This window comes from Budorcas taxicolor, chromosome X, assembly GCF_023091745.1.
Source record: "Budorcas taxicolor isolate Tak-1 chromosome X, Takin1.1, whole genome shotgun sequence".
In the NCBI taxonomy this organism is placed as follows: domain Eukaryota; kingdom Metazoa; phylum Chordata; class Mammalia; order Artiodactyla; family Bovidae; genus Budorcas; species Budorcas taxicolor.
The window spans coordinates 111,672,642-111,698,797 of record NC_068935.1 but is presented as its reverse complement, the minus strand read 5'-3'; the positions used below and the strand labels follow the sequence as shown (position 1 = coordinate 111,698,797).

General features: G+C 37.8%; 2 protein-coding genes across 2 annotated transcripts in view; one reads left to right on the top strand and one right to left on the bottom strand.

Annotated features, from left to right (window-relative positions):
* DMD (dystrophin) overlaps positions 1-26,156 on the bottom strand; it is a 2,235,978-nt gene that overhangs the window by 1,134,022 nt on the left and 1,075,800 nt on the right. The window lies entirely within an intron of this gene.
* LOC128070128 (E3 ubiquitin-protein ligase RLIM-like) lies at positions 21,434-25,326 on the top strand. Its single transcript, XM_052663432.1, has 2 exons — positions 21,434-21,671; positions 23,666-25,326. Exons 1-2 carry the CDS (start codon positions 21,434-21,436, stop codon positions 25,324-25,326), a joined length of 1,899 nt encoding a protein of 632 aa, XP_052519392.1.

Genomic DNA, 26,156 nt, shown 5'->3' with positions numbered 1-26,156 from the left:
TAATTCTACCTCCTGCATCTTCCTCAGAATTGCCCACTTCCTTGTAACCTCTTTAGCACCATCTTAGTCAAGATTGCTATCACTTCTTGCCAAGATAACAGCAATAGACGTTTTCCCCTCTTCTGATTTGCTTCTCTCTGAACCATTCTTCACTCATCAGCAAAATAAGTTTCTGGATCACAACTCTTATCACAATTCATTGCTGCTGACTGCTTCTCAATGACTTTTAAAACTCAGAGGGCAATGAAAATCCTCTCTAAAATGAGGCAAAGACTTCCCAGGGTCTGGCCCCACTTCCTTCTGAGCTTGGTTTCCTGGTCCTCTCCCTTCCAAACATACTCATGTCACACTTTTTCAGTCTCTCCATTGTGTGACTCTCTCTCTCCTGTATCTTTCTGTGTGGTATGTCCTCTGTGGGTCCCCACCCCCACAACATTCTTGTTTGGTCAATTCTTAACTATACTTCAATTCACTGTTCACATATCACTTCTTCTTCAGAGAATCTTCCTTTGACCCAGAAACAAATTTGGATTTCTAACTCTTCCCCAAATGGCTCTCTTCTCTTTTTCCCCTCTCACGTTTTTCTCATGAGACTCATCACAGTTGATTACCTATGTAAAGTCTGACATCCCTGCTGGGATTATGTCTGTCATATTCACCTTTATACCCACATCATCTAGATATAATTAATAATAATGATAATTATTACTGAGGAAGCTAAATAAATATTTGTTGGATGAATAACAGTGGTAAGAATGAAAATGAAATGATGCAAAATAGCGAATGACAAAAGACAGTGCTGAAAATGAGATGACAGATTATAAATGCCTTGAAAAGCATTTCAGAGGTCAAAGTGGCAGCACTTGTGTACAGATTTGAGTGAGAAAGAGGCAGAATGAATAGGATTCTAGGGTGATTGTAATATATTTTCAGCTCAGGTGACCGGTGGAATGATGAAATTATCAGCTAACAAGAAACACAGAAACGCAAGTTTGGGGATGTTGAAAAAGACTGAGATATTTTGAGTCGAAGTGGTAGGGAATTCAGGACATCCAAGTTGAGGGATGTAGTAGACATGTAGAAATTTGTCTTATGGGCAGATCACTCTCTGAGTCAATAGTCTCAAGACGATTTTTTAAAATAATGTCAATAAATTACTTTTAGTGTGCACGAGAAATAACAGTGTGAAATATAATTAATGAGTTTAACTATTGTTAAAAATCAGAATGTGTTCCTATATAATGTAATGACTACAAATCCCTTAGCCATCCTATGCTAATGGATATCTAATGCATTTCAAATTCTCTATCTCTCTGTCCTAAAGTGGCTCTAAAATATAATCTGAATGGCTTCGTTTTGGTGGGTGCCAGGCTGTGTTGGGCACCATCCACAAAATGGTTTTAACTACATTCGTTTGATCCAGCATGAAAGCCAAACACTAACAATTATAGAAGAAGAAATCTTTAAAGTCCCTTTATAATCTTGGAAGTGGTGGTATGAGGAAAAAAGAATAAAGCAGCAATGTCTTCTAAGGTATCACAATTCTTTTGGAGAAATTGTTTTCATTCCTTTGGTAGAGGAAACAAAGGCCATGGTAATGATCTGAGTTCTGATGAGTGTGCTTAGGCACAAAGGTAAATTTAACAAGAATCAAGTTAACACAACTTAGTTGGAAGATCAATAAGATTTATTAAATCTATTATCCCAAGCAAGATTCTGCAGTTAAACTAATGACAGATGGCCACTTCAATGCCTCAGTCTAAGGAAGAAATACCCTTATAAGAAATATAAACACTATCCTTCATTAGATATAATTTTTGTTTTAGTGTTAAATCCTAAAAAGAATATGCCTCATGGGGGCATCCTTTGATAACACAAAGTGAAGTGATAGGATTGAGAAATACAAAGCAAATATAAAAATTATTTTTAATGATTTTTTGATTGATCTCTAATGGAGTCTGAGTAAATAATGTTAAAATAAAATTGGGAGATTGAGACGGACATATATGCACTACTATATATAAAATGGATAACTAATAAGGACCTATGTATAACAGGGAATTCTATTCTGTAATGACCTATATAGGGCCCCCTGGTGGCTCAGATGGTAAAGAATAATGACATAACATTGGAAAATAATATAAAAAAGAGTGGATATATGGACATGTATAAATGATTCAGGCTTCCTTGGTAGCTCAGGTGATAAAGAATCCGCCTGCAATGTGGGAGACCTGGGTTCAATCCCCCAGTTGGGAAGGTTCCCTGGAGGAGGGCATGGCAACCCATTCCAGTATTCTTGCCTGAAGAATCCCCATGGACAGAGGAGCCTAGGGGGCTACAGTCTATGGGGTCACAAAGAGTCGGACGCAGTTGAGCGATTCAGCGCAGTACAGCACCTAACTGATTCACTTTGCTAACACATTTTAAGTCAACTATATTCCAATAAAAAATTTAAAGTAAATAAAATAAAATTCATAGTATTTTTTTCTGAGGAAGGCAAGGTAATGTCGTCCTGTAGCTTTCTGGTGTAAGGAAAGATCCTTGACTTTCCAAAGGGAACAATGGATAGCCAGTCCTTAGAGCTACAGAATAACAAGACTGGAGGGTCAGGGGCTACTTAGAAGTTATCATAGAGTTGGAGTATTGTCCTTAAATATCACCTTCAGTCAGGTTTTTGCTAGGAGTAAGACAGCAGAACATCTGAAACTGTATGAGTGAGCTCTATCTGAGAAAGACAGGTGCACTCTGGATACTAAATGAGTAGGTGTTTATTAACATACTGTTAGGAAAATAGAGAAGCCTGACATGTGCCCAGACAAAGACCTTTCCAGTGTCACAAAGAAGTGAGCTGTGAGGCTGCCTTAAGACTAAGCTGGGACCTTCATGAAGCAGCTCTGGATCTGTTTAACAACACTGAGACATTTCAGGGTCACACATTAGGATGCCAGTTCTCCAACACCACAATGTATACAATATATCATGAGTCTTTGGTTAGTCACAATACCTGAAGTACAGATCACTGCAAATGGACTCATCTTGTGTACATGTGAACAGATTTAAAGAATGATATAGTTGTCATTTGCATTGTGTTTTTATGAGAGTGAGCAGTATGCTGGAAATTGCCCCTGACCCATATTACCATCTCATGTAAGCTCTGTATCTACCTGTGGACCATCAGCCTAGTAGACATTAAGAGTTACCCAATGAGGACGTGAGAACACTAGAGCAGAACTCCCATGGACATTTTGATTGGATGCAGCCTTGTCTTCTGCTCAGCCTAAGATAAATTCCTATTGCTGGGAGTTGGCATCTTAAAAAGCAGATTTTAAATGTGTTTCTTGAGTTGGCTTAAGTAGACAGATTTATTATTACTTAAAACAGCTTTCTTTTTTTAAAAAACTGGAATATTATTGACACTAAAAGGTCAATATTTTAATATTTAAATGTAAAAATAATTGCTTTGCGATCTGCAGAATGATATGTAGCCTATTATTTCTTGATAACTTTGGAAGAGCTAATACAACAGGAAGCAGATCTTAAATGGAATGAGGATTTTATAATGGAAAAAGAGCAAAATGACAAGGAAGTTACTAAAACATAGTATATTTCTATGTGAAAATAGATGTCAACACCCATTTCAAAATAATGATAACTTAGATTCTTCTCTCCTTCATTAAGATAACTCCCCCCCCCACTTACATATTTCACCTCTCCCAGAATTACTTCTTCCACGAAGAATTTTCCAGAATTACAATTACAGAATTAATCTCTTCTTCTTCAAAAATGAAGGAAATTTAAATTGGAAATTAAGTTGCATTTAATTTCCAGTTTAGCATTTTCATCTTCGAAATTAACCAAGCCGTGGGCAAGGTACATCTGAAAACGTTAAACCAAGAAAGGGGAAACCTGTCATCTTTGAAATATAAAATGGTGTTCTGGCTTCCAGTAAAGTACTGTCCATTATACTCTTGTTCTTCTTTTCCTCTAGATTTTGCCTCTGTCATTTTCGAAAATGCTAATAATGCTACGTTATGAAATACACTTCACATCATTTTTATAAAATCAAAAGAAAAAATCTAAGACTATATATTATCATAGATGCTACCTGTTATTTAACATAAAAATTTATTTGATATGTAATTTTATATTCATATTGCATTATGTGTATATAATGCAATATGTATAGAAAATTACCCTAGATATATTCAATTCTTTACATCCTCAATGTGTGTAAGATAATCTAATATATTCTCAAGACAAATTCTATTTTGTAGTGTTATTTGGATGATGTACCATTAATGAACATGAAAAGGAGAGGTAAATGTGATCAGATTCCTCTGTTCTGGTAAGACTCTGCATTCCATATGAGGTCCTATGAATGTTGCATAAATACCATAAACATTTGGCATCTATTGTGATAACACAAGGTTGATGATTTTTTTTCTGTATGCATATATATAATTGTACTTAGAAGATTTGCAATATATTCAACATCTAACATAGGGTCTGGCACATTATTTGCCCTTAATATTATGCCAATGAATGAATGAGGCAAAGAAAAAATGAGTAAGTACACAGGAAAGAAACAAGTCTTTCATTTATTTTAATTAGAGTGGTATTTGCTATAGTGGTATAGTATCTGACAAAAGTTAATCATTTCTAATACTTTAAAATCATTTAATAGGTAGTTTTATCCTGTAAAAGATCTTTTGCTATTGTCTGTCATCTGTAATAACTAGTTCATTCTTTTGTATAGCTTTCTTTCCATTTGACAAGTCTAACTGGGGAAAGAATGAAATTAACACTTACTAGTGCTAAACATTGATATAGCTTTGAATATTCACAAGGATCCTGGAAAAGAAGATTCCTTTACAGGAATCTTCAGGGTAGATTCTCTGAACAACTTTCCCAAAAGGTAGCTTGAATACAAATCAGTTTAATTTCAAAACATAGGTCTTACCTCAAACTACACCATCTCCAAGAACAGCATTTTCTTAGTTTTCATGGGCCCTGCCAAAGTATCCAAGATGTTCTCAGTAACCTGGACCTTCACAAAATGCCAACTGTGAACAAGTGAAGCATTTAGAACTATGGGTGGCATCCAAGTGCTATGGGGAGATTTTTTTACTTTACTTAGTACCCATCTGGATTAGATGCTTTGAGGAAAATAAACTAGTGAAAATCAATCAGCTGGGTAAATGTTTGGATAAAAGATAAATCCTGTTTGAACAAGCAAAAGTCTTTATTCTTTTGATCTATCCGTTGAAGTCAAGCAATTATCATATAGCTAATTCTAAAAATAATCATCATATAGCTAATTCTAAAAATAATTATATTTCCTTTAATTAATTATTAGTCTGGTTATTAGAGAGTGAGAGACTAAAAAATACTGTTACTGGCAATATGTAGGTGACATTAATTTATGCACACATCAGTGCAGTTTACATTTCTGCATTTTACTAGCTTACCTCTGATATTTGCAAACTAAGAGCTTCATTTATATCTATAAATGATGTTAGATTCCTAAATTATGAATGTTTAAGTATCTTTTTAAAATTAGTGTGTATGAATGATTTTTATCGGAAGCTTTCTTAAAAATAGTTACTATCATCATAGCAAGATGAACTATTGGAATTTTCCAGGAGTTACCAACCTACTCTTAGAGATACTGGTCAGGGGTCTCTAAACTGATTTTGTAACCACTAAAGAAGAACTTGGAAAAACTTGCTACCACTTGTGGATTTTTAAATTTGCATCTGGAATTTCTCATTCTTAGTTTAAATGATTGCAAAGGACATTATTTGAGTCACACTATAAATATAGATAAATAAAAGATATATATTTACACTTGAATGATTTTATTGATCACCTGTTACAATTTTCTCAAACAACAAATGTATATATATCGAATTTTTTTTTCCTGTCATTCATAGGCTCTACCATGAAACATTTTTCTTTGTACTGAATTATCATTGTTTGCTAAGTCGTGTCCAACATGTTTGCAATCCCATGGATTGTAGCCCGCCAGGCTTCACTGTCCATGGGATTTCCCAGGCAAACATTCTGGAGTGGGTTGCCATTTCCTTCTCCAGGGGATCTTCCTGAACCAGGGATCAAACCCACGTCTCCTGCACTGGGAGGTGGAGTCTTTACCACTAAGGCACCAGGGAAGTGAGTTATCATTACAATTATAAAGCATATATATTTGATCAAAGGGATATACATGTATGAAAACCTTGATAAATAACATAAAAATAAGGTCTTGTTGAAAATGCTTCTCTTGATAAGGAAAATAGGGATTTAACAACTAATGTATAAACCTATAGAAGAATATATGGGGCTTCCCCAGTGGCTCAGACCATAAAGAATCTGCCTGCAATGTGAAAGACCTGGGTTTGGTCCCTGGACTGGGAAGATCTCCTGGAGAAGAAAATGGCTACCTGCCCTACTATATTTGCTTGGAGAATCCCATGGACAAAGGAGCCTGGTGGGCTACAGTCCATGAGGCCACAAAGAATCAGACAGGACTGAGCAACTAACACCTTCAGGTACAGTGAAGAGTACAAAAGAAAGTTGATGACCTTGGAATAAAGTTGATGACCTTAGAACTACCTGTGCCTGCTCCTTGGAAGGTCTTCATGCATCCCCAGGTTACACACACACCATTGTGAGGATAACTATTTTAAGAAATTCAGTCATTGACTTTGACAAGAAATATGAACTGGCATACCCAAATCACCTGGTAACTTGTATGTGCACTTCTTCAGTTGCATCTTCCAGCTAAATGGTTACGTGTTAACATAAGGAAAGTTACATATCTGGAGGAATTAGCCTTGTTGGAATTTGTGCCGAAGTATAAATTCTAACATCCTCTCTCTCTTTGAATGTGTTTTTCAGTAGAAAAGAAGATAGTAATAAGAGGCAGTCTTGTAGTAGAGGGACATAGAACAGGAAAGCACACTCTGATGCAGGGTCAGCATCGCAGTAACTGTGTAGCCTTAGGTAAGCTTCTCAACCTTTTTGAGCCACCATTTCTCTTCTCTAGAGGTCTCAGTCAGGCTGCACCTTAGACTCAGCTTTAAAGAAATAATGATTCACTTGACTAGAGCAAAACTCACATTATTTCCCCATAGCATTTTTCTTTAAATTATTCAGATAACTCTTTAATGTCTCTTGGCAAGACTTTCTAGTGCTTGCAAAGTTTATTATTGCAGCAAATCCCACTGGAAATCAGCAGGTAATACTAGACTCAATGCAGCGTGGAGTGCTCATAGGGACAAGTGGGTTTGGTAACAATAAGTTACCCTAAGAAGAGCAATTTAAGTGTCCATCAACAGAGAAATAAAGAAGATGTGGCACATTTATACAATGGAATATTATTCAGCCATAAAAATCCCAGAAATAATGCTATTTGCAGCAACATGGGTGGCCCTAGAGATTATCATACTGAGTGAAGTAAGTCAGACAGAGAAAGACAAATATTGTATGATATAACTGATATGTGGAACCTTAAAAAATGGCACACATGAACTTACTTACAAAACAGAAACAGAGTAACAGATGTAGAAAACAAACTTATGGTTTCCAGGGGGTTAGAGGGATTGACATATACATACTACTATATATAAAATAGATAACTAATAAGGATGTACTCTATAGCACAGGGAACTCTACTCAGCACTCTGTAATGAACTACATGGAAAAAGAATCTAAAAAAGAGTGGATATATGTATAACTGATTCACTTTGCTGTACCTGAAACTAACACATTGTAAATCAACTCTACACCAATAAAAATTAATTAAAAAAAAAAAAGACACAATGATGCCCAAGCCTCACCCCTGGGAATTTACGTTTGATAAATCTGGGCTGGGACCTGGATATATGTTTCTTTAGCACTCTCTGGTTAATTCTAATGTGAAGAAAAGATGTAAAAGTCAAGGTTGGACTCACCACTCATACAGTCTTTTCATAAAAATGTAATATGTGCCTAAGCAAGGTTTCAAGTTTTCTGTAGAGGTATCTACATTTTTTACTGGGGAAAAGTTGGAAGCTACTTGAAGGAAATAAATGTTATGTTTGGGTTTATCAATCTTAAAAAATTATACAAAAATGATGCACAGTAGAGAAAGCCATTTAGTCTATAATGAACTTTTTAAAAATAGAATAAACATACAGTACAGAGACATCCATAAATTTTGTTGTTAGTAAAGTTGTATCGTGCTTTTAACATTTCACACAGTGGCATATATCCCTTCATTTGGAGATTTATAAGTGCCATAGGCTTTCCCACTTCCACTTTTTCTGCCTCTTAGAGATCCTAAAAGTTAGTAATAAACAATTAGTTCTACTCAGGATACACATCAACAATCTATTTCTTTCTTCTTACTGAAGAAAAATCTCAGAAGGAAAGTAAATCAGCCATTTAAATGAACAAGATCTGAAATAATTGAGCTAACCCAAAAAAGAAAATCCCTCTGGAGGTGAAATTTTATTTATTTATTTTTAAAGCAGATCCTTTTATTTGAAAAGAGATTTGAAAATAACAGGAAAAGGCAAATTAATGAATGAGTTTAAATATACAATAAAAAAGAAAGAGAAGAGATATATAAAATCTGATTTTTTTATTTCAGCATGATTTTTATTTTTTTTAATTTTTTTTTTTTTACTTTATTTTAGTTTACAATACTGTATTGGTTTTTCCATAAAGAGTGAAGCAAGCCAGAAAGAAAAACACCAATACAGTATACTAACACATATATATGGAATTTAGAAAGATGGTAATGATGAACCTGCATGCGAGACAGCAAAAGAGACACAGATGTGTAGAGTGGACTTTTGGACTGTGAGGGAGAGGGAGAGGGTGGGATGATTTGGGAGAATGGCATTGAAACATGTATACTATCATGTAAGAAACGAATCGCCAGTCTATGTTTTATGCATGAACATTTTCTTTTAAATTAAAAGGTGAAATCTGACATACCACACTGCTTTTGTTGTTGTTACTATTTTTTGCATTACCCTGATGCTCAGAGTGAAGAAATATGGATGTACTTTATATGACTATATTTTATAGACATATATATTCTATTTTTTTTCAATTCATCTTTCCTTAAAGTGTTTGTCCTGCTACTTTAAATAACTCAAATTTCTCAGGAAATTTAACTCACTGTTATACTTTATATGTTTCAGCTAATGCAATGTGGACTACTTGATAGATTCTGCATTTTTAGTTCATCTTTTAATCTATAAGTAAAGTTTGATAATTAAATTTAAACATTGAGCTAAAAATATCATAGGGCTTAAGGGCTCCTTTGTGTTAATTTAAAAAACAATTTTTCTTAAAGATGATAAAAATACTCTAATCACAAATAATCAACAATTTCTATTCTAGTTTTCCACTTGATTTGATCATTTTGTTGTGAATTCCTTAGGAATGATGGGGGATAAGTAGATATATCTATAACGTGAGATGTATATATTTGGGAAATTGTGTTAAATGTAGGTTTCCTATTTTGCTAAAGCTTGATTTATTTATGCAAGTGATTACTCTGATATTAAAAAGTAGCTCTAATTTGAACATTCAATATCTTTGCTCCTTAAATAAACAGAGATTAAAAATGGAATTTTATCAGTGTTGAGTTGGTGCATCTTCTTAGGGAGAGGGAGGTAGAGAATATTTGTTGTATAAAAACAAAGGAAATCAAAGCAAAAATTGTGATGTTAGGGAAAATATCAGATTTGATTTCTTAGAATGACTCTGGCTTTTTCAGCATTGATTATCTAAAGGGAGATAGATACATACCACTATGAAATATCTTTTTTTAAAAGTAAATTCAAAAATAGAGCTTCAAGTTGTAGCACCAACTGATGCAAAGCATGAGGGACCATCAAAAAAAAAAAAACTAATCTGAAGCATTTTGTAAAACTATGCCACAAATCAATATTTTAGACACTTTAAAGATCATCCCTTTGCTTTTCAACCTTCACACTTCAGAGACAGGGGATATATATGTTTATATCCTCTCTGTTTCTAAAATAAATCATTTCCAAGTTGGCACTTCTTTTATAAAAGGGCCCACTGCAAATGTCAATTTTTTCTATAGCTGACCAGAACCATACCTGTGGGAGAAATGCGCAGACAAGAGTAAAGATGTCATTCAGGGTCATTTCCTATATTTGTATCACAGGAAAGCATTAAACTTATTGCACTTCATTTCTTAAAGCCATTCCCCTCCACCCTCACACCTCCTTAGGAAATGTGAGTCAGAAGTGATCCAACTGGGAAAACTCTGTGCAAGGATTTACACAGTTTTAAAAAGAGGTATCTATTTGTATGAAAAAATATATTGCAGAGCACAGTTCTATGAAGGACAGTAAATGGACCGAGTTAGTTTCTGCTGTGAAAACAGAAACACAAAGATCATGGGGAAATTTAACCACAATATGTTATCAATGAGGTAAAAATCCATTTAATATAAAGCCTCTGAGGAACAAAGGGAACTTGCTTTGTTTATATCAGACAATTTAAAATTGTTACCCTTAAAATAAAAGTATAAAAATCTCAGGATCAAATATTCTTTTTCTTTTGAATTGCAATTAAGCACAATCAGTTCCTGGGATTGGGATAAATGAGGTAAATGGCATAAACTGGATATACAAACACACTATTTAAATTTAAACAAAATTTCTACCAAAGATAAATATTTCAGTAATATTCTATAGGAATTGTAAAAACTGAAATAAATGTTATTTATTTGAACACTGCAGTATAATCAAGGGCACTGATTGGATCACCTGCATTTCTGGTAGTGTTAAATTAAAATCTGTTACTTAGTGCTAAATGATTCCATCAAGGAGAAAGAAACAGTAAACTAAACAGAGGCATAACATTTCTGTAAATCTTGTATATAATTATTACTAGGGGTGGTTAACATTATTTCATACACTTATAGGCTATTTGCTTGACTTCTATAGTATCCTTTTAGCATATTAGTAATGTAAACCCCCATTGGTCAGATTTTGTAAATACTTTTTCTAAGAATACCATTAATCCATTTTTTGTTACTTTGTTTATTGTTCCCTTTGCTATATGGAAGCTCAAAACTTTCAGTGAAATCAGTGTGCCAATTTTATGTTTTCAGGATTTGGGGCCTTGCTAAAACTCTCTCTCATCACATGTTTTTAATGTCCTGTATCTCCTTTTATCATTTTTATGAGTTTATGCTTCTAGTAAGTTAATTTTACTACATGGAATTGATTTTTGTTTACCAACCATTAAGGGTATACCATTGTTTCCACCATATGAATAATCAGTTACACAATGGCATTCATAAAATAGTATATGCTATTCACACAGAACTGAAATTGCCTCTCTATCTTATGTGGAAATTTTTTTAACTTGCAGTTTTAATTCACTGACTTATCTGTCAAGTCCTGTGCCAGGAAGTTATGGTTGTTTCTACAATCACCTGCAGTCAAAGTATAGTCAAGATCTGGAAGGGCAATTAATTCCATAATATACTTCTTATTCATAAAGTTCTTAGTGGTTTACACACACACACACACACACAATGTTCTTTGATACAAACTTAAAGTATATGCTATGTGGACCATCACCAAAAAAAGAAATCACATGTTTTCTTCTTTCTCTTCGTTGTTCCTTTTACTGTGCACCAGGCTTAGTTTTAAAGGCTTTTTCCAGGGGCGGGGAAGGGAGGAATAAATTAAGAGTTTGGGATTAGCAGATATTAATTCCTATATATAAAATAGATAAACAAGGCCCTCCTGTATAGCATAGGTAAACATATATTCAATATCCTGTAATAAACCACAATGGGAAAAAATATGAGAAAGAACACACACACACACACACACACACACACACACACACACACACACATTCTTCCTCTCTCTCCTTCTCTCTCTATAGATAGGTACGTAGATAGATAATCTGAATCATTTTGAAGCATACCAGAAACTAACAGAACATTTAAAATCAACTATCAGTTCAGTTCAGTTCATTTCAGTCATTCAGTCGTGTCCGACTCTTTGCGACCTCATGAATCACAGCATACCAGGCCTCCCTGTCCATCACCAACTCCCAGAGTTCACTCAAACTCACGTCCATTGAGTCAGTGAGGCCATCCAGCCATCTCATCCTCTGTTTTCCCCTTCTCCTCCTGCCCCCAATCCCTCCCAGCATCAGAGTCTTTTCCAATGAGTCAACTCTTCGCATCAGGTGGCCAAAGTACTGGAGTTTCAGCTTCAGCATCATTCCTTCCAAAGAAATCCCAGGGCTGATCTCCTCTAGAATGGACTGGTTGGATCTCCTTGCAGTCCAAGGGACTCTCAAGAGTCTTCTCCAACACCACAGGTCAAAAGCATCAATTCTTCGGCACTCAGCCTTCTTCACAGTCCAACTCTCACATCCATACATGACCACTGGAAAAACCATAGCCTTGACTAGACTGACCTTTGTGGGCAAAGTAATGTCTCTGCTTTTCAATATGCTATCTAGGTTGGTCATAACTTTTCTTCCAAGGAGTAAGCGTCTTTTTTTTTTTTTTTCTACAAGCAATAAATGCTGGAGAGGATGTGAAGAAAAGAGAACCCCTCTTACACTGTTGGTGGGAATGCAAACTAGTACAGCCACTATGGAGTAAGCGTCTTTTAAAAAATATAAATGCTCTTTCCTACTTGAATTCTTATGTCCTCGAAAGAGATTAGGAAATGGGCCACCTTCTTAACCCTCTTTCATACATGATAAAACTGGGCCTGAAGACACTAAGTTGGTTGTTAAGTAAGTAACTGACCAAGATTTCAACTCCGAAAAGCCTAAATCTGAGTTCACTCTTGTGGGTTAGGAGCCTTTCATCAATATTCCTGTAGCACTGATAACACTATATTGATTCTTAATTTTTTAAAAATTAGACTACAGCCATTGGAGAGCAAGGGACATGTTCCATGGTTTCACCAAGACCAACACCAGCTTTGTTAGAAGTCACCTCCTCAGAAAAGAGCTCCCCTGGGACCACCAATTCTCAATCAGGGATGTTTTTGCTTTCTCAGGGACATTAGGCAATGTCTGCGACATTGCTGTCACAACAAGAAGGGGGCTATTTGCCTTCCAGTGTGGAGAGGTCAGTGAAAAAAGTATGTTAGTCACTTGGTCATGTTCAACTCTTTGTGACTCCATGGACTGTAGCACACCAGGCTCCTCTGTCCATGAGATTCTTCAGGCAGGAATACTGGAGTGGGTTGCCATTCCCTTCTCCAGGAGATCTTCCTGACCCAGGGATTGAACCCATGTCTCCTGCATTGCAGGCAGATTCTTTACTATCTGAGCAACCAGGGAAGCCCTGATGAGTTGTTGCTGTTGTTCAGTTGCTAAGTCCTTTCCGACTCTTTGTGACCCTACAGACTGCAGCACGCCAGGCTTGCCTGTCCTTCACTATCTCCTGGAGTTTGCTCAAATTCATGTCCATTGAGTTGATGATGCCATCCAACTATCTCATCTATAATATTGCTAAATATCCTATGATGAACAGGCACACCTTAGGAAAGAATCATGTTGCTCAAAGTGTCAAGAGTACAGAGGTTGAGAAGCGTTGTCCTAGACAAATTTCAGAACCACTTTTGTGCCTACCTGTGCAGTTATCCAATGTTTGCACTTCTCACTCACTGCATTCTTAATGCCATCCATAGACTAAAAACTCCATCAGGGAACACATCTATCTGTTTTGTTCAATGCAATATCCCCTGTAACTTACACAAGTTACTCACTAACTGAGTTGAATGAATGAATAGTGGATAACTTGTTTTAGGTTTCACAGTGAATACATGGTATTGTCAGGCCTCTCTAAGCATTTAGTTAAGATTATTGTTGTCCTCTAGCTAGACATATGTAAAATATTTTATATGTACTTCACCTCAGGGTTTTCATTATCATGCTGTTATTTACAGAGTCACAAACTCTTTAAGAGGTATCTTCTACCATTGAAAAAAAAAAGAAATTTATGCCTTTCATATAGGTATGCCCTAAGATATATGTGGCAAATTTATCAAGTGAGACATAGGTTAGAATACTGTGAAACCTTGAGTTTTATTAGTTCTTTTCTATGCTAATATTGTTAAGAACATTGTAACTAGCTTTCTAAGGCTCTCTATGGGCTTCCCTGGTGGCTCAGATGGTAAGGAATCTGCTTGCCAGGCAGGAGAACTGGGTTCAATCCTTGGGTCAGGAAGATCCCCTGGGGAAGGAAATGTCAACCCATTCCAGTATTCTTGCCTGGGGAAATTCCAGGGACAGAGGCATCTGGTGGGCTATAGTCCATGGGGTTGCAAAGAGTCAGACATGACTGAGCAACTAACACAAGGCTCTGTATAGGGCCAAGCAACTGCTTGAAACAGAGTTATCCTCTGATCTGCCTGACTTCCTTCTCTCACCATTTATGAGTTCCTGATATCTTCATCCAGTTTCTCTCAGTCCCACCTTCTCCCCTGCCTTTCTTTTGTTGGAAGAAAAAGACTCAAAGAATCACAAACTCCACAGATTTTTAAGGTCACATCTCCTAACCACCTAACTGATTTATAAATCCTTAAAAAAAAAAAAAACCAAAAAAAAAAAAAAACAGAACAAAACACTCCCAAGTTCCAATGTCCCCTCATCTTGCCTATGTTCAAACATCTTCAGTGCTAGAAAATACAGTATTTCTTGAGGCACGCAATTTCTTCTTTTGGAGAGGGTTCTTTTTTCAGTCAAAAGCCTGCCTCCCCATAGCTTAAATCCAGTAGTTTTGGATCTGTGAATGTCTTGGGGCTACTCAGAACAAGATTAAACTCTTACCTATGCAATAATCCTTCCAATGTTTGAAGACGGCTATCGCAACTCCTCTCCTTCAGGTTAAACTTCCCTGATCCTTCATCTGCTGACACAACTTCAAGGCCTCTCCATCTCTGAACAGCTTCCATCCTTTCTCTGAGTGGTTTTAAAAATTTATCATATCAATTTGACCATTCTTTCATTCTATTAATCTATTCTGGTGAAGCAACAGGGAAAATCTGAGTGAGAATAAGTGAATACGTTTCCCTCCATTTTTTCCTACAAGTTTTTAGTGAACAATTTTTCTTTGCGAGATACCATGCTAGTCCCAGGGAACACGACTGTGGGCAAAACAGATGATTTTCCCTCTCCGAGTTTACAATTATACTAGGAAAGGAGGGCGCAGATCAAAACACGGGTAGTTAAAATGACATTATAGGGGTTTTCCTGGTGGCTCAGTGGTAAAGAATCTGCCAGCCAATGCAGGAGTCATGAATACCATCCCAGACTTGGGAAGATTCCACACGCAGTGGAACAACTAAGCCCGTGTCCCACAGCTACTGAGCCTGTGATCTAGAGCCTGGGAGCTGCAACTACTGTGCACACATGCTGCAAATACTGAAGCCCGTGTGCCCTAGAGTCTGCACTCTGTAGCAAGAAAAGCCATATCAATGAAAAGCCTGCACACCACAATGAAAATAGCCCTTGCCTGCCACAACTAGAGAAAAACCCATGCAGAAACAAAGACCCAGTATAGCCAAAAATAAATAAACACAATTTTTAAAAATAAAAATGACATTATAAATGTGACAAGTGTTATCAAAAACTCTAAGAGCATATAATAAGGGGGCCTGATTTCAAAATATTATCTCACATAACTGTCACCATATTGCTGCTGCTGCTGCTAAGTCACTTCAGTTGTGTCCGACTCTGTGCGACCCCACAGACGGCAGCCCACCAGGCTCCTCTGTCCCTGGGATTCTCCAGGCAAGAATACTGGAGTGGGTTGCCATTTCCTTCTCCAATGCATACATGCTTGCTAAGTCACTTCAGTCATGTCCAACTCTGTGTGACCCCATGGACAGCAGCCCACCAGGCTCCTCTATCCACAGGATTCTCCAGGCAAGAATACTGGCGTGGGTTGCCATTTCCTTCTCCATATTACCATGACTCAATAATTATTTTCACTTTATAGATCAATAAACAAAATCACAGAGGTGTTCTTAACATGGATACCTCAAGGAGAGTTCCTGGATTCCTCATCATATCAGGTAGATATTGTCTGCAAGATTCAAACCAAGCTCTTCATGGTCCTCTCTCTTGGATTCTCTGACACCCTGCTTCTTACTATAGGCCAGGCAGGAGAGTCAACCAGCAAATCCAGATGAATGAAATATACATTGAACAGGGTAAAAGGCTTATGATCACCATGATAAAAGGAAAAAGCAAGAATAAACACAACTTTCAGGACTGTCAAAATAGCCAAAAGCCACTGAGCTGTCTGTTAGCACAGACACCCTCAACCCAACACAGACTGCATTCATATCCATGTGGAATAGCAACATTCAGCAAACTGAGTAAATTTTAAATTTTTGAGCCATTATAATTGACCCTTAAACAAGAAGGAAGTTAGGGGTGCAGACAAAGATCTGTGTATTACTGACAGTTGGCCTTCTTATCTGTGGTTCTGCATACATGGATTCAAGCAACCATAGATGATATAGTACTATAGTATTTACTGCTTAAAAAAATAGCATATGAGTGGACCTATGCCATTAAAACTTGTGTTGTTGAAAGGTTAATTTTACTTACCTTCCAACACATGACATATTTTCACATGTGAACCTTAAATGTACTTATGGATTACAGTGATATAAAGCAAAAACTGTTATATTTCACTTAGTTTTATGGCTAGTGGCCTTTAGACTCTGAATATGTGTTAACTAGCATGGCTACTTTGGAAAGTTTTACTAGTATATGTGGACCATAATGACTAAAAGGTTACAGATGAATCGTCTCCCATTCCTATCAATCAACATTCTTAATGGAGCTATATTTGAGCTATTAGTATAAGATAACGAACTAAAAACACTGTTAATTTTTAGTTTTTCTCCTGATTAAATACACACATCCCCAAAGACACACTCAAATGATGAGCAACAAATATACTAAAATAAAAATAATACTTTGGAACATTCCCCAAGTCTGTCAATATAGTTATATGTCTTTTGTATATCCTTTCATAGATCTAAGTTCTAACACATCCCTTATATTTTCTGCTTTCATTTTAAAATAAAAGGTTTGCCGATCAACCTCTGCATGTGTACTGACAGCACTTTTAGTGGTTCACCTTTGTTATTCTTCTGATAACATGCCCCAAATAAATCAATCTCAACTATTAGAACGCAAACAAACATTTTTTTTTTCTTTTTCAAAAAAAGAATGCATCCTATGGAAAATAAGGAAGGCCAAAAGTAGATTTGAAAGAGTGTGTAACATGTGGCGGTCAAACATCATGTGTGGTGGTCAAACATCATGGGACTTCTGACAAATACACTTTCATTTTGACATCTTAACTGATTCTAGTCTGTGGTAAGGGTCTTTAACCTGGCATCAATGAATAGTACTTAGGAAGGTCAATGGATCTTGGGAATAAGAAGAATATAATTTAAGAATCTTTGTTCTGTAAGCCAGACTTTACTCTCATTTCACATTCAGAGATTTTGAGACTCAGTAATGTGCCCACCTCATAGATAATTGGCACACACAAGATTGTATATGAGGCCAATCTTACTCTAAAACCTATGCTTGCTCTACCATGTCATATCACTTCCTCCCAAAGCTTCTAAGAAGTCAAAACCTCAAAAGCTATTAAAGAGCAATGGAAATAGACTTTATACTATGCAGCCATTATCAGGAACTAAATTTTTATTGTGAGTAAAACGTTCAATGATCTAAAATGGACTCAACAGCATGCAAAATTATCATGCCGTGATGATGGCTATAGAATGAATCTTCAGTTCAGTTCAGTTCAGTTTCAGTTCACTCAGTTGTGTCCAACTCTTTGCGACCCCATGAATTGCAGCACACCAGGCCTCCCTGTCCATCACCAACTCCCGGAATTCATTCAAACTCACGTCCATCGAGTCGGTGAGGCCATCCAGCCATCTCATCCTCTGTTGTCCTCTTTTCCTCCTGCCCACAATCCCTCCCAGTATCAGAGTCTTTTCCAATGAGTCAACTCTTCACATGAGGTGGCCAAAGTATTGGAGTTTCAGCTTCTGCATCAGTCCTTCTAATGAACACCCAGGACTGATCTCCTTTAGGATGGACTGGTTGGATCTCCTTGCAGTCCAAGGGACTCTCAAGAGTCTTCTCCAACACCACAGTCCAAAAGCATCAATTCTTCGGCGCTCAGCCTTCTTTACAGTCCAACTCTCACATCCATACATGACCACTGGGAAAACCATAGCCTTGACTAGACAGGCCTTTGTTGGCAAAGTAATGTCTCTGCTTTTTAATATGCTATTTAGGTTGGTCATAACTTTCCTTCCAAGGAATAAATTTCTTTTAATTTCATGGCTGCAACCACCATCTGCAGTGATTTTGGAGCTTAAAAATTAAGTTTGACACTGTTTCCCCATCTATTTCCCATGAAGTGATGGGACCAGATGCCATGATCTTCATTTTCTGAATGTTGAGCTTTAAGCCAACTTTTTCACTCTCCTCTTTCACTTTCATCAAGAGGCTTTTTAGTTCCTCTTCACTTTCTGCCATAAGGGTGGTGTCATCTGCATATCTGAGGTTACTGATATTTCTCCCAGCAATCTTGATTCCAGCTTGTGCTTCTTCTAGCTCAGTGTTTCTCATGATGTACACTGCATAGAAGTTAAATAAGCAGGGTGACAGTATACAGCCTTGACGGACTCCTTTTCCTATTTGGACCCAGTCTGTTGTTCCATGTCCAGTTTTAACTGTTGCTTCCTGACCTGCATAGAAGTTTCTCAAGAGGCAGGTCAGGTGGTCTGGTATTCCCATTTCTTTCAGAATTTTCCACAGTTTATTGTGATCCACACAGTCAAAGGCTTTGGCATGCACACACACACACACACACACACACACACACACACACAAATACACACCTAGCATGCAAATTAGGATTGCTAAACTCCAGTTCAGTTCAGTCACTCAGTAGTGTCCAACTCCTTGAGACCCCATGGACTGTAGCACACCAAGCTTCCATGTCCATCACCAACTCCCTGAGCTTGCTCACATTCATATCCATCAAGTCAGTAATGCCATCCAATCATCTCATCCTCTGTAGTTCCCTTCTCTTCCCACCTTCAATATTTCCCAGCACCAGGGTCTTTTCCAATGAGTCAGTTCTTCGCATCAGGTGGCCAAAGAATTTCAGCTTCAGCTTCAGCATCAGTCTTTCCGATGAATATTTAGGACTGATTTCCTTCAGAAATGATTGGTTTTATCTCTTTGCAGTCCATGGGACTCTCAAGAGTCTTCACCAACACCACAGTTCAAAAGCATCAATTCTTTGGTGCTCGGCTTTCTTTATGGTCCCACTCTCACATCCATACATGACTACTGGAAAAATGATAGCTTTGACTAAATGGACCTTTGTCAGCAAAGTAATGTCTCTGCTTTTTAATATGGTGTCTAGTTTGGTCATAGATTTTCTTCCAAGGAGAAAGCATCTTTTAATTTCATGGCTGCAGTCAACATCTGCCGTGATTTTGGAGCCAAAGAAAATAAAGTCTCTCAATGTTTCCATTGTTTCTCCATCTATTTGCCATGAAGTGATGGGACCAGATGCCATTATCTTTTTTTAATGCTGAGTTTTAAGCCAGCTTTTTCATTCTCCTCTTGCAATTTCAACAACAGGCTCTTCAGTTCTTCTTCTATTTCTGCCTTAAGTGTGGTGTTATCTGCATACCTGAGGTTATTGATATTTCTCTCAGAAATCTTGATTCCAGCTTATGCTTCAACCAGCCCACAATTTCACGTGATGTACTCTGCATAGAAGTTAAATAAATAGGGTGACAATATACAGCCTTGACGTACTCCTTCCCCAATTTTGAACCAGTCCATTGTTTCATGTCTGATTCTGTTGTTTCTTGACCTGCATGCAGATTTCTCAGGAGGCAGGTCAGGTGGTCTACCCATCTCTTGAGGAATTTTCCACAGTTTATTGTGATCTACATAGTCAAAGGCTTTAGTGTAGTCAATGATGCAGAAGTAGATGTTTTTCTGGAACTCTCTTGCTTTTTCAATGAGCCAACAAATGTTGGCAATTTGATCTCTGGTTCCTCTGTCTTTTCTAATTCCAGCTTGAACACCTGAACGGTCTCAGTTCAAGTACAATTGAAGCATGGCTAGGAGAATTTTGAGCATTACTTTGCTAATGTGTGAGATGAGTACAATTGTGTGGTAGTTTGAACGTTCTTTGGCATTGCATTTCTTTGGGATTAGAAAGAAAAATTACTTTTTCTACTCCTGTGGCCACTGGCGTGTTTCCCAGATTTGCTGGCATATTGAGTGCAGCACTTTCACAGCACCATCTTTTAGGATTTGAAATAGCTCAACTGGAATTCCATCACCTCCACTAGCTTGGTTCATAGTGATGCTTCCTAAGGCCCACTTGATCCTGGTCATCTGGTTCATGAATATCTTTTTTGTATGGTTCGTCTGTGTATTCTTGCCACATTTTCTTAATATCTTTTGCTTCTATTAGGTCCATACAATTTCTGTCCTTTATTGTGCCCATCTTTGCATGTAATGTTCCCTTGGTATCTCTAATTTTCTTGAAGAGATCTCTAGTCTTTCCCATTCTATTGTTTTCCTCTATTTCTTTGCACTGATCACTGAGGAAGGTTTTCTTATCTCTCCGTGCTATTCTTAGGAACTCTTGCATTCAGATGGGTATATCTTTCCTTTTCTCCTTAGCCTTTTGCTTCTCTTTTTTCTCAGCTATTTGTAAGGCCTCGTCAGACAACTATTTTGCCCTTTTGCATTTCTTGGTGATGGTCTTGATTACTGCCTCCTGTACAATGTCACAAACCTGTGTCCATAGTTCTTTAGGCACTCTATCAGATCCAATCCCTTGAATCTGTTTCTCACTTCCACTGTGTAAATGTAAGAGATTTGATTTAGGCCATACCTGAATGGTTGGGCTTCCCTGATAGCTTAATCTGCGGGGGGCGGGGGGTGTGGAGGTGGTGGTGGTGGGGCGGACAGTGAAGAATGGTGCTTGGTACATTATAAACCCTCAGAAATATTGGTTGCTTTTGAATGAAATGAAACCCAACCTGAATCCAGTCCCTACTCAGTTACCTAAGGAAGACAATGGATGCCTAGGCAACGCCTAAGCAAGTTGTGAGGTAGAGGCGGATCTCAATTATTGCCTCACCAGAGGCTACAGAGCTGAGGTGCAGTAGCTGAGTAGCAGAGCAGCGGGGAACCTAGGCGGATGGTTATCCGACTGAGTGTGTTCGGGTCACTCCCGGGTGGAAGTCGAAGGTGAAGACTGCTTGAGAGCGGTTTTTGCATTTCAGCCCTATGTCATGAAATTCAGATAATTTCCCAGCTGTTCATCGAGATGGAAAGCTCAGACTCCGACGATGAAGAAGTTTCGGTCCGACACAGAGGTCAGACAGACCGATTGGCTCGAGAAGATGATTACTACCGATTCGTAAGTGATCTGAGTGAGGAAGATTACATACTTATGAGGGACAACAATTTGCTCGGCCCCCTAGGTGAAAGTACGGAAGAAGAGTTGCAGAAGAGGCTTCAAATAATGAAAGAAAACCTACGACAGAACTCAGATGAAAATACAGGTATATTTCTCTTTGGGGGGAATAGGATGGGATGAAAAAGGAACTTCATAGTATTAATAATCACTTCATAATAGTAAATAGTAAATTATACAGAGGTGGCATACATTATTTGGTAAGGAACTTCTCATAAAAAAGAACTGACATTTACTTGGTTTGCGGTGAGAATGCCAGGGTAGGTTTTTTTTCCTGATTCACATTTGGATTGTTTTAATTGGGAAATAGTGTGAAGTAGACTATTGATTTTTGTTTGTTGGTTGGTTTTGTACCTCAATGGAAAGGTCCTCCCATGTCCCAAATTATTTTCTCTATATATGAAAGTGATGGAGAAGGCAATGGCACCCCACTCCAGTACTCTTGCCTGGAAAATCCCATGGATGGAGAAGCCTGGTGAGCTGCAGTCCATGGGGTCTCTAAGAGTCGGACACGACTGAGCGACGTCACTTACACTTTTCACTTTCATGCATTGGAGAAGGAAATGGCACCCCACTCCAGTACTCTTACCTGGAAAATCCCATGGATGGAGGAGCCTAGCGGGCTGCCGTCTATGGGGTCGCACAGAGTCGGACACGACTGAAATGACTTAGCAGCAGCATGAAAGTGAATGTCGCTCAGTCGTGTCAGACTCTTTGCAACCCCATGGACTATACAGTCCATGGAAATATCCAAGTCAGAATACTGGAATGGAGGGGATCTTCCCAACCCAGGGATGGAACCCAGGGATGGAACCCAGGTCTTCCACTTCGCAGGTGGATTCTTTACCAACCGAGCCACAAGGGAAGCCCAAGAATACTGAAGTGGGTAGCCTATCCCTTCTCCAGCGGATCTTCCTGACCCAGGAATCAAACTGGGGTCCCCTGCATTGCAGGCAGATTCTTTACCAACTGAGTTATGAGGGAAGCCCTCACTATCTATATAGACATGTTAAAAAATAGCAAAAAGAAATATTTTAATCAAGTAGTTCTCAACTGGGGACAGTTTTGCTCTCCCCCACCCCAAAGGACATTTGATAATAGCTGGAGATATTTTTGGTTGTCACAGAAGGAGGCATGGGATTTACTAGCATCTAGTGGGCAGAGGCCAGGGATGCTGCCAAATATGACACAATGTACAGGGTAACTCCCCAAAATAAGAATTGCCCAGTGCTAAAATGTAAATAGTTCTAAGGCTGAGAAACCCTGCTGGAACCTCAGATATGGTGCCTTCTCTCCCAGTGTAAAATAGAGGATTTTACTACCTAATGAAGAGGATACTATAATACTTAGGTTCTGGAATGTGGTCTTATATGCACCATGCTAGGTTCAGTCTATTCATTTGATCTGACATTTAGCTTAATGCCAATTAAAAACCTTGGTAATATTAAGAAGTATTCAAAATTCAAATACTTTTAATCCTATAAACTTTGCTTATATTTGGGCAATAATCTTATATTTTAAAACAACTTATACATTATCAAAAGCATACAGGAGCCTAGGAGTAGTAATGTTGGAGACTAATGAGAATCAGACAATAGTATCAATTGAATTAAAATACTAGCACTGTACCTTAACTGGTGTTTACCTGGTTTAATTGCTTTGGTGTTTTGACAGTGGACTGAAAAAAAATGTTGTCTCTTGACATTCCTCCCACAGTGGTATACAGGGCTGTGTATATGACAAACTATTGAAAAACAGACTTCCTTCAGATACCCTTTGTAAAAACCTCTCTAAATTTATCTAGGATTAGTGTACTCTTTTTCAGATGGAATTGAAACTTCCCTGCCTTTGCTTATAAATCTAGATAACAAAGCTTTTAAAGTATTAACTTTAAAGTTAAAGATAATTAACTTTTAAAGTATAACTTATAAAGTAAATGTGAAATCAGTTGAAAACATCTGAGTGTTTAAGTTCTCATTTTTGTTTGCTTTCTGAACAAAGTTTCAGAGTGCTATTTTATGATAGTTCCGATTTTGGTAGTTCTTTTATGGCCCCTCCCCCCATTTTTTTTTAAATTAACAGATAGAGGAGATGCTTCAGATAATGAATCCAGTGAGGACTCTCTTCTAGACTGGCTTACCACTTCTGGACAAACTGAAAATGTGACAAGTGAACAAAAAGAAAATCAGTCTTGGAGAGAAGAGAGCGAAATTAGTGCTAACAGTGATGAGCTCAGATTTGGCTTAGAAAGCAATCTTGAGTGTGATGATGAAAACTCAAATCCAGAAAATGAATATGTAGCATCTGCAAAACTTCCCAGAAGAGAAGATACGGAAGACAGCCAAAGGCAAGTGGAAAATCCACAATCTGAGTCACTATTTACAACAGCATCTGCATCAGAACACGATACAATGGAAACATTAATGGAAGTCCCACTGACTAGAAGTCAGAGACGACCAAGAAGTAGGAGCCCAGATTCTCGGAGAACGAGAGCAAGGATTGACGGCTGGACACCTCCACGTACACTGTGGGAACTTTTTCAAAGAATGAATGAAGATATACCATCTCAGACTTTTAAACAACCTCTCGTAAGTGAGAATGATACATTTTCTAGAACTGGGCATGAAGAAACATTGAGACAGCAAATGCCTGGACATGAGTTGCAAAATAGGGGTCTTACTGAAACTTCTAGATCTAGGAATGCTGTTCCTGGAGAATGTTATTCAGACACAACGGGCAGTAGCGAATCTTGGGAAGTGAGGGAGACAAATCCAACCAGACCCTTCAGTCCTTGTCCAGTTAATTGTCCAGCATGTTCTCAGAGATACAGAGAAGTTAGTAGAACTCAGTTAACATCGGACTTACCAAACAACACCACCACTTCAGAAAGTGAGCAAGAAGAACTGGAGCCTAGGTCTTCAGATTTTGATGAGGCCGATGAGAGAGCTTATGCCAATACCATCAGAAATTCCGTTCATAGAATTTTAAATACTAGCTTAAGTACTAGAGTAAGTGGTGTAATGTCTGTTACAACTCAGACTATTTTATGTCAGACAATGACAGTATTTAGTGACTCAAGTAACCTTATGGACAGTGGCAGTATTTCAGAGCATAGTGTCTCACGTCCAAGTGAAAACATGGGAAGGGCACAGTCACCAAATGAAAGACGTGGACCTAATGGTAGTGATAGCAGACCTCGTTCGGCTTCAAACGCTAGCTATGATTCTGACTCAAGTTTGCTACTGATATCAGGTTCAAACCCCTACGATATTTATAGTGCCACATTTAATCAAATGTCTGGTTTTAGCTTAAGTGATGAAGATTTGGAAATTAGCTCACCGATGTTTGAAGACAGTGAAGAAGGAAGCTCATCAATAGGCTTATCAGAGACCGAGCAAGAAGATGGACGAATGACCCCAATAATAGATGACGATAGCGACTCTGGGTCTTCCCTTAATCTGGAACAATTTATCTTATTACATGAAGCAGACCCACACCAACCTACAGGCCTTAGCGAACTGCAGATTGACAACTTGCCTATAAGATTTTCTGAAGAGGAAGATGCAACTAAAATCTGTACCATTTGCATCACAGAATACACTGCAGGCAACATGCTACGCATCCTACCATGCTCCCATGAGTACCATTATCAGTGCATTGATCAATGGCTGGCAGAACATTCAACCTGCCCTATTTGTCGTGGGCCCGTAGTGGATCACTCTGAGGCAGATGATTCTATGTGAGATCTGAATTCTCGGATGTATAAAGTGTTACAGTGACGGACAACTGTCAGCTGTGTCATGTCCACTTTTAGAGTTATTTATGTTTAACAACCTGAATCTACATGTAACAATCGGAACTGAATTACTTGTTCCTGAAGAAATTATTGGGCTTTCCCAAATTTCTGTTTCATAATAAAAGGAAATATCAAAAAGTCAAACAGCGTTATCCTATCTGACAATAAAAATGAGTTACACATCATAGCAATGCACTGAATTTCAATAGAAACTTAGCATGTGCACTGGGTTGGGATATTCCTGATGCCATGAGAGAAATGTTCTAATATGATATAACCAATCTCGATAGATCCTAGTAGTATCTTCTAGTCATATAAATCCCAGATGTCTCTTAGCCCTGTTCAATCCTGGTTGTGCATGCAAAGAAACAGGAACCCAACTAAATAATTAAGAAGCAATTTAAGACTATATTAGAGTCATTCACATACAAAAGTCATGTTATATTCATAGAATGCCATAAAAAGCTTTGAAATCCTTCTCTTCCAGTTGATCCCTTTTATCCAGTTTATATCTTCCATTTATCCCTTCTCCAGCAGTTTATCCCACCCTCCCCAATACTACCTTAAAGTTTCTCCTGTTCCCCACTACCAATGTATTAGTCAGAGTCCTAGCCAAAAGCTGATGGCACACTTTAAAAGAGTGATGGAATATCACTTAATGAGGAGACTAAAATGTGTAAATAATGAAGAAAAACCAAGAGATGATGAAGTACCCATAGGCTAGCAACTGAGAAGCCAGTATTAGAACCACTAGGTTTGAAGGGGGCATAGAGAGAT